Source organism: Ovis aries, chromosome 19 (genome assembly GCF_016772045.2).
Source record: "Ovis aries strain OAR_USU_Benz2616 breed Rambouillet chromosome 19, ARS-UI_Ramb_v3.0, whole genome shotgun sequence".
Lineage (NCBI taxonomy): Eukaryota > Metazoa > Chordata > Mammalia > Artiodactyla > Bovidae > Ovis > Ovis aries.
Window position 1 is genome coordinate 14,281,902 of NC_056072.1, and position 18,303 is coordinate 14,300,204.

The window sequence follows — 18,303 nt, forward strand, 5'->3', positions numbered from 1 at the left end:
TTGCCTTGGGATAGGGAGAGGGGAAGGATGAAGGGATTACCAAGGGTGCTAGGAAACCTTTTGGAGGTGATGGAGATTTTCATTATCTTAACTGTGGTAATGGTTACACAGATGTATACATATATTCAGTTCAGTTGCTCAGTCACGTCTGAGTCTTTGCGACCCCATGAACAGCAGCACACCAGGCCTCCCTGTCCATCACCAACTCCCAGAGTCTACCCAAACCCATGTTCATTGAGTCGGTGGTGCCATTCAACCATTTCATCCTGTCATCCATTCTCCTCGTGCCCTCAATCTTTCCCAATATCAGAGTTTCCTCAAATGAGTCAGCTCTTCGCATCAGATGGCCAAAGTATTAGAGTTTCAGCTTCAACATCAGTCCTTCCAATGAACACCCAGGACTGATCTTCTTTAGGATGGACTGGTTGGATCTCCGTGCAGTCCAAGGGACTCTCAAGAGTCTTCTCCAACACCACACTTCAAAAGCATCAATTCTTCGGCACTCAGCCTTCTTTAGAGTCCAACTCTCACATCCATACATGACTACTGGAGAAACCATAGCCTTGACTACACGGACCTTTGTTGGCAAAGTAATGTGTCTGCTTTTTAATATGCTGTCTAGGTTGGTCATAACTTTCCTTCCAAGGAGTAAGCATCTTTTAATTTCATGGCTGCAGTCACCATCTGCAGTGATTTTGGAGCCCAAAAAAATAAAGTCTGACACTGTTTCCCCATCTATTTCCCATGAAGTCATGGGACCAGATGCCATGATCTTCGTTTTCTGAATGTTGAGCTTTAAGCCAACTTTTTCACTCTCCTCTTTCACTTTCATCAAGAGGCTCTTTAGTTCTTCTTCACTTTCTGCCATAGGGTGGTATCATCTGCATATCTGAGGTTATTGATATTTCTCCTAGCAATCTTTATTCCAGCCTGTGTTTCTTCCAGTCCAGCGTTCCTCATGATGTACTCTGCATAGAAGTTAAATAAGCAGGGTGACAATATACAGCCTTGACGTACTCCTTTTCCTATTTGGAACCAGTCTATTGTTTCATGTCCAGTTCTAACTGTTGCTTCCTGATCTGCATAGAGGTTTCTCAAGAGGCAGGTCAGGTGGTCTGGTATTCCCATTTCTCTCAGAATTTTCCACAGTTTATTGTGATCCACACAGTCAAAGGTTTTGGCATAGTCAATAAAGCAGAAAGAGATGTTTTGCTGGAACTCTCTTTTTTTTTTAAATATTTATTTTTATTTATGTGGCTGCATAAAGTCTTAGTTGTAGTTGTGGCACGTGGGAACTAGTTCCCTGACCAGGGATCGAACCCAGCCCCCCTGTATCGGGAGCACAGAGGCTTAGCCACTGGACCACCAGGGAATTCCCTGCTGGAACTCTCTTGCTTTTTTGATGATCCAGCGGATGTTGGCAATTTGATCTCTGGTTCCTCTGCCTTTTCTAAAACCAGCTTGAGCTTTTGGAAGTTCACGGTTCACGTGTTGCTGAAGCCTGGCTTGGAGAATTTTGAGCATTACTTACTAGCATGTGAAATGAGTGCAACTGTGCGGTAGTTTGAGCATTCTTTGGCATTGCCTTTCTTTGGGATTGGAATGAAAACTGACCTTTTCCAGTCCTATGGCCACTGCTGAGTTTTCCAAATTTGCTGACATACTGAGTGCAACACTTTCACAGCATCATCTTTCAGGATCTGAAATAGCTCAACTGGAATTCCATCACCTCCACTAGCTTTGTTCGTAGTGATGCTTCCTAAATAAAGCCCACTTGACTTCACATTCCAGGATGTCTGGCTCTAGTTGAGCGTGAGTGATCACACCATCATGATTATCTTGGTGGTGAAGATCTTTTTGTACAGTTCTTCTGTGTATTCTTGCCACCTCTTCTTAATATTTTCTATTAGCACTGACCAAATTGCCAGTTTTAAACATGTGCAATTATGGTATGCCAACTATACCTCAAGAGAGAAAAGGTTAAAAAAAAAGACACACACACAAAAAGAACTGGACGAGACTCCCATCCCTGATCAGATGGCAGACAAGATACCTGATCACTCTTCCAAGGAAAGCAGTTTTACTCTACATCCTTAAAATGACTCAGAGAGCTTTAAGCCAAAAAAAAACAAATAAAAATCAAGCCAAAAATCAGCTGCAAGATGAAGGGATAAACAGAGTACTGAAGTTTGCTTTCATTCTCCAAGCCTGCAGAACTTGGTAACTTCGAGCTTTGATGTCAAGGCCTCAGGGGCCCAAGGTAAGAGTAAAGTTGCTATAAACTCTCCAGTCCCACCCCCAAAGAACCACAAGGAGAGCTGTCTTTCCCAAAACTTAGCACACAAGAGAATGTTCCAGTTCAAGAAGAGGGAGGGAGGGAGCTCTAAATACTAATTGAAGAAGATATCCATATTAATTATTAAGAATTAGCTCCAGTGTATATACCTCCATATACTTTTTAATACTGTGTAACTATTAAATGAAAATTGTTGTTCTACTTGCTTTATAAAATGAGACCAAAAAAATCTACATGTCTACTTTCTCATTTGGGCAAAAATAACTCTGTAAGTATAAGTAAGAAAGCAACTGCAATGGTTATTTACTGGGGAACTACACAGAAGGGGACAGAAAAGGAAAAGAGCCCACAGGCTGTGTACCTTTCTATACTTCCAAGGTCTGTAGTTTTATGAATGTGATATCTCTTCAAAATATAAAATTATCTGAGAATAAACTCAACTAAGTGAAATACAGAAAAAGCTTTATGAGTTAAATAACTTACATGAAAAAAAAACTTGTAATATAAATATACAGAAACATCATGTTTTTGTGCATCAAAGGGAAACATAGCATAAATGTACTAATACTCTAATAGACTCAGCACAATTCCAAACACGTATTGGAAGACTCAAAATCATTAAGATATCAGGACTTCTGCATAGTCGATGCTGTTTCAGAAGATGATTTCATAACTGGACAATCTGATTCTAAAATTTATTCTGACATGCAAGTGACCAGGAAGAGCCAAGACATTTACGAAAAGGAGGAATAAGGAGGAGAGATTTGCTGTACCAGCTATCAATAGTAAATATGGAACTAAGTGATTTTAAATACTGATGTTTTCTAACAATTACTCTAATTGCCTTAAAATGATGATTATCCAGAGAGTCAACTTAGATACTAAGGATACTTAGGTTATACAACATTTAAGCAACTTCTAGAAACAAAACAAGTAGAAACAAAGAAGTTATGATTAATTTATAATGTACTGGCACTCATTTGAAACGGAGCATCACATGAGATGAATGACTCATAATGAATCTATATCTATTTAAGATATTCCCCCAAAAAGCGGTCGAAATCGCAGTCACACACTCTCACCATCACGTTGTTAATAGCAGCATGTGTGTTAGTCACTCAGTTGTGTCCAACTCTTCGCGACTCCATGGCTCCTCTGTCCATGGTATTCTCCAGGCAAGAATTCTGGAGTGGCTTGCCATTTCCTTCTCCAGGGGATCTTCCTGACCCAGGGACTGAACCCGGGTCTCCTGCATTTCACAGTCTTTACCATGTGAGCCATCAGGGACGCTTCCAGGTGGCACTAGTGGTAAAGAACTCGCCTGTCAGTGCAGGTGGAAGGAAGAGACTCAGGTTCGATCTCTGGGTTGGGAAGAGTCCCTGGAGGGGCGTATGGCAGCCCACTCCAGTATTCTTGCCTGGAGAATCCCATGGACAGAGGAGTCTGGTGGACTATGGTCCACAGGATCGTAAAGAGTCAGACACGACTGAAGCAACTTAGCACGCATGCACGCACATGTTAAAAGGTCATCTCTTGTCTTGTTGGAAGAGGGTGTTTGCTATGACCAGCGCGTTTTCTTTGCTAAACTCTGTGAGCCTTTGACCTGCTTCATTTTGTACTCCAAGGCCAAACTTGGTGCTATAAATAGGTAAGTTTATGTCACTGGGTATGTTTGTATCTGCTTTGGCAAACTCCAGGAGATGGTGAGGAACAGGGAAGCCTGGCATGCTAAACACACACCCTACTGTGTGTATATTTACACAGAGTGTTTAAAATATCGATGGTGTTTTTACACTGGAAGAATCAATGAAATCTTCTTGCCTAAAGGAGTCAAAGATGGCAGCAACCTGGAGACAATGTTGCGGGGAAGGGTGCGGGAGGGGCTCTGGTCCATTGGCTTTAAAATACAGCTAGACTCTCCTACACTTTAAAGAGAAAGAGGCACTGGGAAAGAGGGAAGACTGACCAGGAGAGAGAGAAGAGTCAGAAAGACACCAAGAGCGTCTCCCCTCCACAGGCAAAATGTTCACTGATTTCCTTACATATGCCCAAAGAGGCAAAATCAAAACACTTTGATGTTAACACTTATCAGCCAGCAAATGTCTGAACACATCAGAGAGCAAGAGAGTTAACCAGATAGTCTTACCTCAGTGGCTATAAGGTAGATCAGCTCTCCCAGGGTTGGTAAAAGGCACTGTTTTAATTTGCTGTTCCTGAAATTTTCCCTGATTAATTCAGTTAAAAGACTGATTGCCTGAAAAGAAGGGAAAAATGTATATTATTTCATGCATACCTCTCAGTTCCTTACCCTATATGTAACAGGAAAGACATTCCACAAAATTCATCTGACATTTTTAACAACTGGTCTACAAATGATTTTCAATATATGGGCCTTATTCCTGAAGAAAAAATAGGAACTCTCCTAGATGAGGATGTAAATTTGTTTTTGTTGTTCAGGCACCAAGTCACGTCCGACTCTTCACAATCCTATGGACTGTAGCATGCCAGGCTTCCCTGTCCCTCACCATCTCCTGGAGTTTGCCAAAGCAGATACAAACATACCCAGTGACATAAACTTACCTACTTACAGCACCAAGTTTGGCCTTGGAGTACAAAATGAAGCAGGGCAAAGGCTAACAGAGTTTTGCAAAGAGAATGCACTGGTCATAACAAACACCCTCTTCCAACAACACAAGAGACGACCCTAAACAGGGTGTCACCAGCTGGTCAGTACTGAAATCAGACTGATTATACTCTTTGCAGCCAAAGATGGAAAAGCTCTATACAGTCAGCAAAAACAAGACTGGGAGCTGACTGTGGCTCAGATCATGAACTCCTTATTGCAAAATTCAGACTTAAACTGAAGAACATAGGGAAAACCATGAGGCCATTCAGGTATGATGTGAATCAAATCTCTTATGATTATACACTGGAAGTAACAAATAGTTTCAAGGGATTAGATCTGATAGACAGAGTGCCTGAAGAACTATGGACAGACGTTTTTGACACTGTACAGGCGGCAGGGATCAAGACCATCCCCATGGAAAAGAAATGCAAAAAGGCAAATGGTTGTCTGAGGAGGCCTTACAAATAGCTGAGAAAAGAAGAGAAGCAAAAGGCAAAGGAGAAAAGGAAAGATATACCCATTTGAATGCAGAGTTCCAAAGAATAGCAAGGAGAGATAAGAAAGCCTTCCTCAGTGACCAGTGCAAAGAAGTAGAGGAAAACAATAGAATGGGAAAGACTAGAGATGTCTTCAAGAAAATTAGAGATACCAGGGCAACATTTCATGCAAAGATGGGAAGAATAAAGGACAGAAATGGGATGGACCTAACAGAAGCAAAAGATATTAAGAAGAGGTGGCAAGAATACACGGAAGAACTATACAAAAAAGATCTTAATGACCCAGATAACCATGATTGTGTGATCACTCACCTAGAGCCAGACATCCTGGAATGTGAAGTCAAGTGGGCCTTAGAAAGCATCACTACAAACAAAGCTAGTGGAGGTGATGGAATTTCAGCTGAGCTATTTCAAATCCTAAAAGATGATGCTGTGAAAGTGCTACACTCAATATGCCAGCAAATTTGGAAAACTCAGCAATGGCCACAGGACTGGAAAAGGTCAGTTTTCATTTCAATCCCAAAGATGGGCAATGCCAAAGAATGTTCAAACTACCACACAATTGTACTCATCTCACACGCTAGCAAAGTAATGCTCAAAATCCTTCAAGCTAGGCTTCAGCAGTATGTGAACTGAGAACTTCCAGATGTAAAAGCTGGATCTACAAAAGGCAGAGGAACCAGAGATCAAATTGCCAACATCTGTTGGATCATAGAAAATACAGGAGAATTCCAGAAAAACATCTACTTCTGCTTCACTGACTATACTAAAACCTTTGACTGTGTGGATCACAACAAACTGTGGAAAATTCTGAAAGAGATGGGAATACCAGACCACCTTATCTGCTTCCTAAGAAAACTGTATGCAGGTCAGGAAGCAACAGTTAGAACTGGACATGGAACAACAGAATGGTCCCAAATTGGGAAAGGAGTACGTCAAGTCTGTATATTGTCACCCTGCTTGTTTAACTTTTATGCAGAGTATATCATGAGAAATACTGGGCTGGAGGAAGCACAAGCTGGAATCAAGATTGCCGGGAGAAATATGAATAACCTCAGGTATGCAGATGATACCACCCTTATGGCAGATAGCGAAAAACTAAAGGACCATTTGATGAAGAAAAAAGAGTAGAGTGAAAAAGCTGGTTTAAAATTCAACATTCAAAAAACAAAGATCATGGCATCCAGTCCCATCACTTCATGGCAAATAGATGGGGAAACAATGGAAACAGTCACAGACTTTATTTTGGGGGGCTCTAAAATCACTGCAGTTGGTGACTACAGCCATGAAATTAAAAGACGCTTGCTGCTTGAAAGAAAAGCTATGCCCAACCTAGACAGCATATTAAAAAGCAGAGACATTACTTTGTCTTCAAAGGTCCGTATAGTCAAAGGTATGATTTTTCCAGTAGTCATGTATGGATGTGAGAGCTGGACAAAGAAGGCTTAGTGTGGAAGAATTGACACCTTCGAACTGTTGGAGAAGACCCTTGACAGTCCCTTGGACACCAAGGATATCAAACCAGTCAATCCTAAAGGAAATCAACCCTGAACATTCATTGGAAGGACTGATGCTGAAGCTGAAGCTCTAATACTTTGGCCACCTGATGCCAAGAACTGGCTCACTGGAATAGACCCGGATGCTTTAAAAGATTGAAGGCAGGAAGAGAAAGGGATTACAGAGGCCGAGATAGTTGGATGGAATCACTAATTCAATGGACATGAACTTGAGCAAGCTCCAGGAGATGGTGAAGGACAGGGAAGCCTGGCATGCTGCAGTCCACGAGGTTGCAAAGAGTCAGACACAGCTGAGCAACTGAACAGAAACAACAGTTACAGCATTTATCAGTTACCAAGCACTTTCACTATATCGATAATCTTCTGCCAGGCAACTGTGGCTCTGTCTTCAAAGCCAGAAAACCTAGGCAGAGAGAGTGGAAGCAACTTGCTCCACACACCATCCATGCCACTTGGAGGCTTATATTGCATTAAATACTGCATTCAATTCTTATACTGCATTAAACTTTTAAGTGATTCCTTCAAAAATATGAGAGGGGCAATATTATAACAACATTTCAGTATAATTCACTTTGAAATTCTGCAGCATATTTTTATCAGATCTAGTTAATTTCCTAGGACTCATGCAGAGAAAATCCCATGTTCCATGCCAGAATTTATACCCCAGAACACAAGGTTAATCAAATCACACTGTGACCATAAACTAGGGTTGAATGGTTTCAGAATGATACATATAGAATGAGATGGGGAGGAGATGTACGTAAGGAGTATGGAAACATTGCTGTGAAACAGTGCAACTGAAAACACGGGGCACAAACAAGACTGTTTCCCATGGTGATTAAGACCTAGGTTTTTAAACTGAACATACATCGGAACACTACGTCGCACACCTAAAACTAGTACAGTGTTGTATGTCGATTACATCTCGCTTTATTCATCTAAAAGTTTAAAAACTGAAAGTGAGCAATTTAAAATTTTCAGAACAATTTCACAGTGTAATGATACAACATCCCAGCATGTGATCACCGGTTCCACTTTGTAAACAAGAGTGTGGACAGGCTGGAGCTGGACATCAAGCAGCTGCACGACAGTCATGCACGGGAGGAACACTTGAGGTGGGGACAGTTTTGAGTCATAACTGCCCTACAGTGAGCTACATTTTCTTGTTGCTGCTTTTCGGCCGTGCCGTGTGGCTTGCAGGATCTTAGTTCCCCAAACAGGGATTGATCCTGGGGCCACTGCAGTGAAAGCTCCAAGTTGTAACCACTGGACCGCCATGGGATTCCCCCAGTTGTATATGTTTAAAGTGTATAATTAGATACATTTGACATACACACATCCCATGTGAAATCACCACCACAATCGAGAGAACAACAGCCTCAAGTGTTTCCCCAAGTTCCCTTGGTATATCCCCCCATCCCACTACCTTTTTCTCCTACCAATTTACTTTCTGTCATTAGTTTGCATTTTCTACAATTTATATCAGTTGGATCACGTATCATGTATTCTTATTTATCTGGCTTCTTTCACTTAGCATAATGCATTTGAGATTAAAGCATGCTATTTTATTTACATACAATGCACTCTTTTTTATTGCTGAGTACTCTTCCTCCATATAGACATAACATCTTAAGTAACCCCACCACTTACGGCCTTACACACAGTGAGTCCCCTATATAGAATGGTTGAGGAGGAAAAAGCAATCATATACAACACATTAGCCTTTGCAGGTCATTTCCACACACAGCATGTCTTTTCCTTTATCCTGTATTGATCATCCATTGATCATTCGTTAATATTACGTTGAACCATCTGAAATTAACAATGCTCAGCCATTTTTTTACCCTATGAAAACCACACTCTTACCATAAAAGAGTGGATAAAGGCAAGTTTTCTAAAAAGAAAGGAAGCGATTTTTTTAAAGGAACCTTGGAATATGAGGAAAGAAACAAGAGCATGATAGGCAAAAATACAGGTGAATTCAATAGTCTTTGCTTCTCCTATTAAGTCTTCTAAATTATCTTTGATGTTTGAAGCAAACATTATAAAAATGCTTGATTTGGTTCTAAATGTATTTAGAGGATATATTTCACTCATTACTGACCAGGGGATTTTTGCATAAACTAATCCCTATGGCCAGTAATGTGCTATGTAAGTGAACACAGAGACATCTCTGGTCAATAACGCTAAGGTAAGAAAAGACATATCAATACATCTCTGGTCAATAACATGCTAACTACATAAAACCGAGGGAGGTTAAATGGTTGAAAAAGGAGGTTTTCTATACTTCACTTGAACGGGAGAAATGATGATACCACTAGACTGTGATTAAATTATATATAATATAAACATAAACAATGTTCTTTAAAAAACCCAAAGATGATCTAAATAAAAGAAGAGGTGTATTTTTATGTATGTGTGTGTGTATTTTATTTTCTATACAATATGATGTTTTGACATCTTAAACAAACCATTCTGGCCCGGGAGAGAATGTCCTTCCTAGGGCCAGCCAATTCTTAGAGGTAGCTAAGGCCCAGGAAAGTGAAAAATGAAACTGTTGGTCACTCTGTCACGTCCAACTCTTTGCAACCCCATGGACTATAGCCCATAGGCTCCCCTGTCCGTGGAATTCTCCAGACAAGAATACTGGAGTGGGTAGCCATTCCCTTTTCCAGGGGACCTTCCTGACCCAGGGATCGAACATGGGTCTCCCACATTGCAGGCAGATACTTTACAGTGTGAGTCCCCAGGGAAGCATTTCTTCAAAATGCTAACCAGCAAACCCAGAACCATACCTCCTCTATCTGGTCCTTATACCTCAGAAGGCAAGACTCTTCCATCTTCATCATCCTAGGCCAGGTACCAGGCAACTAGAGACTGTCATTATTCCCACAGGCTGCTGAAAGTATTCAGACCAACCAATTCTAAGCTATTTATCCTGCCCTGCCTTTCCCGCGGAAACCCCAACAAAGGCCACAGCCTAAGCACTCCTGATCTTCGCCTCCTGACCACCTTGGTGTTTTCCACGTCGCTGTGTACACCACCTGTCTCGAGAAGCACAAAGCATAAAAAACTCTACTTTCCTGAACCTCTGCTCTTTCTCCTCGTGTGGCCAATCCTGACTGACCATCTCATAAATCAATATGAAAAGGAGATACACTAGGTTCACAGATAGTAAGACTCACAGTGAAGATGTCAATTTCCCCCTAACTGATAGCCTGGCTTACCGAAATTCCTATCAAAATCCTACCAAGACTTTTTTATAGATATTGACAAGATTATCCTACAATTCATGCGGAAAAACAGAAGTATCAGAATTGCCAAAACGATTTTGAAAAAGAAGAATAAAGTGGTTGAAAACTGTTCTATCTGGTTTCAAGACAGTATACAGTTACAGTAATCAAGACTGTGAGTCAACGTCAGAGAGACAGGCTCTCAGGTCAAGGAACCAGAACACAGAATTCAGAACTAGCGCCACACTAGTAGATTTTTGACAAATGTGCAAAGGCAGTATAATGGAGGAAAGTCCATCTTTTCAACAAAGGTTGCTGGAGCAACTGGCTTTCCACTGGAGAAACAAGCAAACCTCAGCCTAAGTCTGACGCTTTATATGAAGTATTAACTCAAAATGGATCATGGACTTAAACGTAAAACAGAAAAACAGAAATTTAAAAAAAGAAATATACATATATATATATATGATAGTCTTCAGAAACTAGGTAAAGAATAGATCTGATACCAAAAGCACAGAGACATTGTAGCAGAGAAGCTATACAACTGGCAAATAAGCATATGAAAAGATGTTCACCAATACTGACGATTAGGAAAAAGCAAATTAAAACCACAATGAGCTATCACTACACCTCTATCAAAAACAGAGCGACAACGGCAATTGCTGCTAAGGATGGAGAGAAACCGGATGGCTCACACCATCTCTGGTGGGAATGTAAAATGGTACAGCCATGCTGGAAAATAGTTTGGCCGTTTCTCAATAAAAACACAACAAATGAACCACTAAACACGCAGCTGCCACAGGACCTAGAAACTGCACTCATCAGCATTTAACCCAGAGAAATGAGCACCTCCATCCACACAAAACCTGTTATTCAATTTTACAGCAGCTTTATTTGTAACTGTCAAAACTGGAAACGATCCAGGTTATCTTTCAGCAGGTAAATGAATACAGAATACTATTAAGCAATAAAAAGTAACAAAATGTGAACACACGTTAACAACCAGAATGAAGAGTCAGAGAATTAAGTTAAACGAAAAAGCCAGCTCTGAAAGGTTATATACATCTTCAAAATGAAAGAAGTACAGAAATGGAGAACAGATTAGTCAGTCGCCAGGGGTGGGAAGGAAGAGCATGAGATAGAGGGAAGTGGGTACGGCTATAAAGGGCAATAAGGGTGATCCTTGTGATGAAACTGTTCTGTTCATTAACTATCTCAACATTGACATTCTGACTGTCATATTGCCTGATAGTTCTCCAAGATGTCACCATCAGGGAAAATTAGATGAAGTACCATATATATACCCAGCACCTCTCTGCACTATTTCTTACAACTGCATGTGAATCTACAATTACCCCAAAATAAAATCTTAATTTTTTCAAGTTAACCTCATTCTAAATTCAAAACCCAGATCCAACTTTCTGTTTCACAAAATTCATAGCAGGGACATATAGCTGTTCCATTTTATCATCCACTGGCCATTTGGTATCAGTAAACATCACAGGAAATTAAAACATTTTAATGCTGCAGACCCTTAAAGATATAAAACTGTCTGAACTGCCTCCAGCATAACAGAAACTGCTTTGAAACTAGGTGCCTTGTAGACAGACAAACATCATATGATCTATGCGAGAAAAGTCACAGCTGGCCATCATCTCACTTGCAAAACTTAACTTTGGATAGCATTTTACAATGCACAACAGATAAGTTTCCCTGCAATATTAACGTGCAGATTTTCCCCTCATTCTGTAAAAATTTCAAGAAACATTAATATTAAAAAGGAAAACTATAAGAATAACCACATAAATGACAAACACCAAGCGGGAAAAAATAACTTTATTGACGTAAGTATGACACTAAAATATGCCAATACTAAACAGAACAAGAACCGTAAACGAGATTGTATAGTTCTTCTTCCAACTCAGAAATCCAAGTAATAGGTGGATATTGTTCTTAGGCATGTTTCTCCTATGGTGTATAAAAATTTACCTGGCCTTTTAACAATGAAACTAAAATAAATTTTTTTTAATGGGATGGATATTCATGTATTATGCTACTAGGGTGTGTATTTTTTGGAATATCTAAGGAAAATGAGGAGAATGGAGGGTGTCTTACTTCTAGAATTATTACGCTTTAAGGCATATCTACACAATCACTGATTCTATGACCCTAAAAGAAACTACGCTTCTGCAACCATAGGCATGACTGGCTGCTTGATTGCTTCCAATAACAATAATCATTTATAATTATAAATAATAATAATTATTATAACAACAACCAAATACAATAATAGGATTGTAATCCTATTTCTTAGGCCTGTATAGTCAAAGCTATGGTTTTTCCAGTAGTCATGTATGTGGTATGAAACTGTATAAATGTGAGAGCTGGACAATAAAAACAGGCTAAGTGCCAAAGAATTGTTGAACTATGGTGCTGGAGAAGACTCTTGAGAGTCCCTTGGACTGCCAAGGAGATCCAACCAGTCAATCCTAAAAGAAAACAGTCCTGAATATTCATTGGAAGGACTGATGCTGTAGCTGAAGTTCCAATACTTTGGCCACCTGATTCGAAGAGCTTGCTCACTGGAAAAGACCCTGAAGCTGGGTAAGATTGACAGTAGGAGGAGAAAGAGAAGACAGAGGATGAGACGGTTGGATGGCATCGCTGACTCAATGCACATGAGTTTGGCAAGCTCCAGGAGATGGGGAAGGACAGGGAAGTCTTGCATGCTGCAGTCCATGGGGTTGCAAAGAGTAGGATACAACTGAGCAACCGAACAACAAAATCCTTTATCTTAAACTACTGTGAGGTCTTAAACTCAAAACTCATTTTACAACAACTTTGACAAGGGAAAGCCAGGCCTCTTTCAGCTTTATCCGAAACTATCAGATTGACATTAGGTCGGATGTGCTTCAATTTCACATACCCGAACTGAGTCTCTTAGGCAGAGAGACAGATGAAGAAGTTCTGTAGTTATAAAACTAATATTCTGAACTCGCAGAGTTTGCTTGCTCCTGACTCTCAAAACATAGTTTTTAAATGTCCATGTTAACAGGTATACAATTAACAGCTACAAATAGAAATTGAAATAAACTCCAGACCAAAGAGACTAGAGTGCTTTATTAGGCCAAAGGGACATTTTTTTAAGCCCTGTATACCTGTTCCCAATGGGAGATACCAGCAGCAGACATCACAACAACATAACCTTTTAAATTAGATACTGTTCAGTATTCTTCCCTGCGGAAGTCCCAGCCTCTCAAGCAAGAGCATTTCACAATCTCAAAGGAACAGAATTCCAATGGATACCACTCTGCCCAAACTTTTCCTTTCTTAGAACACCATTTTCAATGTCCCAAACACAGCTTGCTCACATAAAACATGAACCTCATAATCCTGTCTTTAATTTTATTTGTGTTAAATCTCAGACTCCGCTGGGAACTGCATTTCCGATCTGTAGACTTGAAACCAAGTTCTCATTTTCAAAAGTGTTGGTTTAAAAAGTGTGAGAGAGAGAAAACACACTAGAAACAGATAAGAGAAGGCTGAAGAGGCAGAAACAGAAAGACGGTAAAGTTATTTGAAAAGAAAAAAAATCTGTGCTGTATCTAATGACTGGAAATATTACTGCAATGTTGCAACACTGTAAGAAGTTCTCCTTCGTGACTTCTGGATATCTAAGTGGATACAATCTTTAATCTCTAATACTCTGCATATTATTGGTAATTGGGTTACTGCTTTCAAATTGGCATCCAACTTCTAAAAGTAAATAATCAGGGAGAAAAAGTCAGTACTGCTATCTTCTCACTACCCTGCGGAGGCCGAAATGTAAATAAACAACCTGGAACTGGTGGAATTTTTTCTCTTAAAGATTACGCACTGTCAGGAAAAGCAAATAAATGCATAAGTAGATTTCTTTAACAGCCATCAAAAAAGTTTAGAAGCACCTGGTACACAAACTTTATCAAGTTCCCTGATTTTTTTTTTTTAATTAGATGTCAACAAACTTCAAAACTGCAAAAGAATGTGTCACTTTTTGGCCACCAGTCATCCAATCCCTCTTCCTAACACCACGCAAGTTCCTTTTGAAGAAAATACCACTCCTGTACTGTGCTTGTCTGTGCGATGACAAAGCAGGCCCTCCGAACATGGAAACTGCAAGGGCCCTGGCTCCCTTCAGAAACATCTTCCCTCCTAGTCTGGTTCCATTAAAGCTAAATCAGAAATACAGACACGGATGTAGGAAACAAGCTTATGGTTACCAGGGGATCAGGGGTAGGGAAAGTTATAAATTGGCAGACTGGGATTGACATATACACACTACACCACCCTTATGGCAGAAAGTGAAGAGGAGCTAGAGAGTCTCTTGATGAAAGTGAAAGTGGAGAGTGAAAAAGTTGGCTTAAAGCTCAACATTCAGAAAACGAAGATCATGGCATCTGGTCCCATCACTTCATGGCAAATAGATGGCGAAACAGTGGAAACAGTGGCTGACTTTATTTTGGGGGGCTCCAAAATCATTGCAGATGGTGACTGCAGTCATGAAATTAAAAGACGCTTACTCCTTGGAAGGAAAGTTATGACCTACCTAGATAGCAAACTCAAAAGCAGTGACATTACTTTGCCGACTAAGGTCCGTCTAGTCAAGGCTATGGTTTTTCCAGTGGTTGTGTGTGGATGTGAAAGTTGGACTGTGAAGAAGGCTGAGTGCCGAAGAATTGATGCTTTTGAACTGTGGTGCTGGAGAAGACTCTTGAGAGTCCCTTGGACTGCAAGGAGATCCAACCAGTCCATTCTAAAGAAGATAGGTCCTGGCTGTTCTTTGGAAGGAATGATGCTGAAGCTGAAGCTCCAGTACTGTGGCCACCTCATGCGAAGAGTTGACTCATTGGAAAAGACTCTGATGCTGGGAGGGATTGGGGGCAGGAGGAGAAGGGTACGACAGAGGATGAGATGGCTGGATGGCATCACCGACTCGATGGACGTGAGTCTGAGTGAACTCCGGGAGATGGTGATGGACAGGGAGGCCTGGCGTGCAGCGATTCATGGGGTCGCAAAGAGTCAGACACGACTGAGCGACTGAACTGAACTGATACATAAAACCGATAACTAATAAGAAACTATTGTATAGCACAAGAAACTCTACTCAATACTCTGTAATGACCCGTATGGAAAAAGAATCTTTAAAAAAGTGGATATACGTGTAACTGATTCACTTTGCTATACACCTGAAAACACAACACTGTAAATCAACTATACTCCAATAAAAATGTTTAAAAAATAAACTACATCACTAGCGGATTTCTTTTTGTTCTTTATATCTTATCAGAGAATAAAATTTTGTGTTAATTACCTCAAAATCAGAGGTCTTTTAAAAATAAAAAAATAAATCAGAGTTTTATTCAAAAAAAAAAAAAAAAAAGACGAGGCCACAACCTAAACAGCCAGCAAGGCTCCTGCTCAGAAACCTGAACCTTGAGTGGAGTGACACAGAATACACCAAGAGCTGAAGGTTACTAGCAGTGGCTCCAAGCAAGACTCCAAGAGGGCCCTGCTCCAAAGGCCCTGACTAGGAACTGACTGCTCTAATCCTTCTCTTGGAGTCTCTGACCTTGCTCGTTTCCCCTAATCAATACCCTTTATGATCAAGTTAGGCAGTCAATCTGCAGAAGCGGTAAACAGCACTTGTGCCGTACAGTTCCTCTCCCTTCCTGGACACATGAAAATATTTCCCAGCTGCCCTGAAGTTGGATGGGACCATGTGACTAACTCTAACCAATTGGCTGTAAGTAGAAATGAGGTGTGTACGTTTGTGTACTAAATCGTTTCAGTTGTGTCCAACTTTTTGCGACCCTGGGGACTGTAGCCTGCCAGGATCCTCGGTCCATGGAATTCTCTAGGCAAGAATACTGGAGTGGGTTGCCATGCCCTCCTCCAGGGGATCTTTCCGACCCAGGAATCCATAGGCAACTTCCTCTACTCTATTCCCATGTCCCAGGAAACGTGAGCACACCTGCTGGATGGAGATGAACTGCAAGCAGCTGGGGCTCCGAAGTCAGCTGCCCTCAGGGCACCCAGGCCAACAGCAAGAGAGTTCTAAAGCCTCGGATGTCCATCAGCAGATGAATGGATAAGAAAGCTGTGGTACATATACACAATGGAGTATTACTCAGCTGTTAAAAAGAATTCATTTGAATCAGTTCTGATGAGATGGATGAAACTGGAGCCGATTATACAGAGTGAAGCAAGCCAGAAAGAAAAACACCAATACAGTATACTAACACATATATATGGAATTTAGGAAGATGGCAAGGACGACCCTGTATGCAAGACAGGAAAAAAGACACAGATGTGTATAACGGACTTTTGGACTCAGAGGGAGAGGAAGAGGGTGGGATGATTTGGGAGAATGGCATTCTAACATGTATACTATCATGTAAGAATTGAATCGCCAGTCTATGTCTGACGCAGGATACAGCATGCTTGGGGCTGGTGCATGGGGATGACCCAGAGAGATGTTATGGGGAGGGAGGTGGGAGGGGTTTCATGTTTGGGAACGCATGTAAGAATTAAAGATTTTAAAATTTAAAAAATAAAAAAATAAAAAAAAATAAAAACAAAACAAAACAAAAATAAAAAAAATAAAGCCTCGGAGGTTTTGATGGTTGCCATTACCAACAGTATCAGCTAGTCACACCCCAACTAAGGCAGAATTCTTATCATCCAATTCAGACAGACCACTTTAGTCATACCTAGTAATGACAAAGTTTTTGTACCTTAAAATAATTACTGACAGAACAAGACAGTCAGTAAACAACTGCACCCATATCTTAGGGAGAAGAAGATCATCTGTGTCGCAGCTAAGATCTGCCATCAACACTCGTATCATGGATCTGACACCAGAGTTGTGAAGCACCAATCACCCGAAAAGCTGTGAATGAAAGTATACTGATAAATCCTGCCCTGCAGGTTAGGAAATTGGGTGTCAAATTGCCATAAATCTGTAATAAATCTGCAGTTTGAAACCAGATTAATCATTAAAATTCTTTTGCCCGTCTCTGGCAGATGGCAGACAAGATGTCCTAAATATTCCTCCCACTGAAAATAATTTTAAAATGCTAGATAAAATATTTTTTAATGTCTTTATAAACTGCACAGCTGAACTGGCAGCTATGGGAATGTCAAAGACTGAAACTTGGAAAATATGCCAGCAGAGAGAAAACAGGAAAATAAGAAAACAGGTAAGCATTCAAGATACTTTAACCCTGCAGGCATGCGATCAATCATTGTGACCTTGAAATGACCTTATGAAATGGAACAAGTGACAAACTCCAGGGCTTGCCCAGAGTGTGGTATCACTTAGGAGACCATTCACATTAAGTTGGGATCCCAATGATGTATGAGTGAGAAATGAACCAACCTGCAAGAGAGGGCAGTAAGGAACCTTGAGACCTTGGCACTGAATGAAGCAAAGGGAAAAAATAATCTTCCCTGAGAATCAAACCAGGCCTCGAAAGCAGATATCCAGGTCACATTGACAATGCTTCTTGCCAGGGAGTCCAGAGATTCAAACACTTAGGAGTTTGCTAGCCTGACAATTAAAACATGGCCTTAACGATGGCCTGTAATTAATGAGGTCAAAATACTAGGATTTTGCCAGCATACAGCAAGTAAATTTGCTCAGTCATGTCTGACTCTTTGCAACCCCATGGACTATAGCCCACCAGCCTTCTCTGTCCATGGAATTCTTCAGGCAAGAAGACTGGAGTGGGTTGCCATTCCCTTCTCCAGGGGATATTCCCAACCCAGGGATCAAACCCAGGTTTCCCACACTGCAGGTGGATTCTTTACCATCTGAGCTACCAGGGAAGCCCAAGAATACTGGAGTGGGTAGCCTAACCCTTCTCCAGGGGATCTTCCTGACCCAGGAATCAGACCCAGGCCTCCTGCATGGCAGGCGTTTTCTTCACCACCAGAGTGGTGGCTCTCAAATTTGAGTGTGCATCAGAATCACTAAGAGTCTATAAAAACACAGAATGCTGGGCCATACCCTAAGAATCTGCAGCTCCAACAAGTTGCCAAGAGATGCTGATGGCTAAACCATGCTTTGAGAATGACTACTGTGGAACTCTAGTGC

At 40.8% G+C, this 18,303-nt stretch overlaps 1 protein-coding gene across 9 annotated transcripts in view; it reads right to left on the reverse strand.

The window, feature by feature from the left end:
* Positions 1-18,303, reverse strand: part of ULK4 (unc-51 like kinase 4) — a 528,243-nt gene that overhangs the window by 407,370 nt on the left and 102,570 nt on the right. For all 9 annotated transcript variants that reach the window (XM_060402096.1, XM_060402095.1, XM_060402097.1 and 6 more), the window contains one exon: positions 4,443-4,550. In XM_060402096.1, coding sequence (XP_060258079.1) covers positions 4,443-4,550 — 108 coding nt within the window. The remainder of the gene's footprint in view (positions 1-4,442; positions 4,551-18,303) is intronic.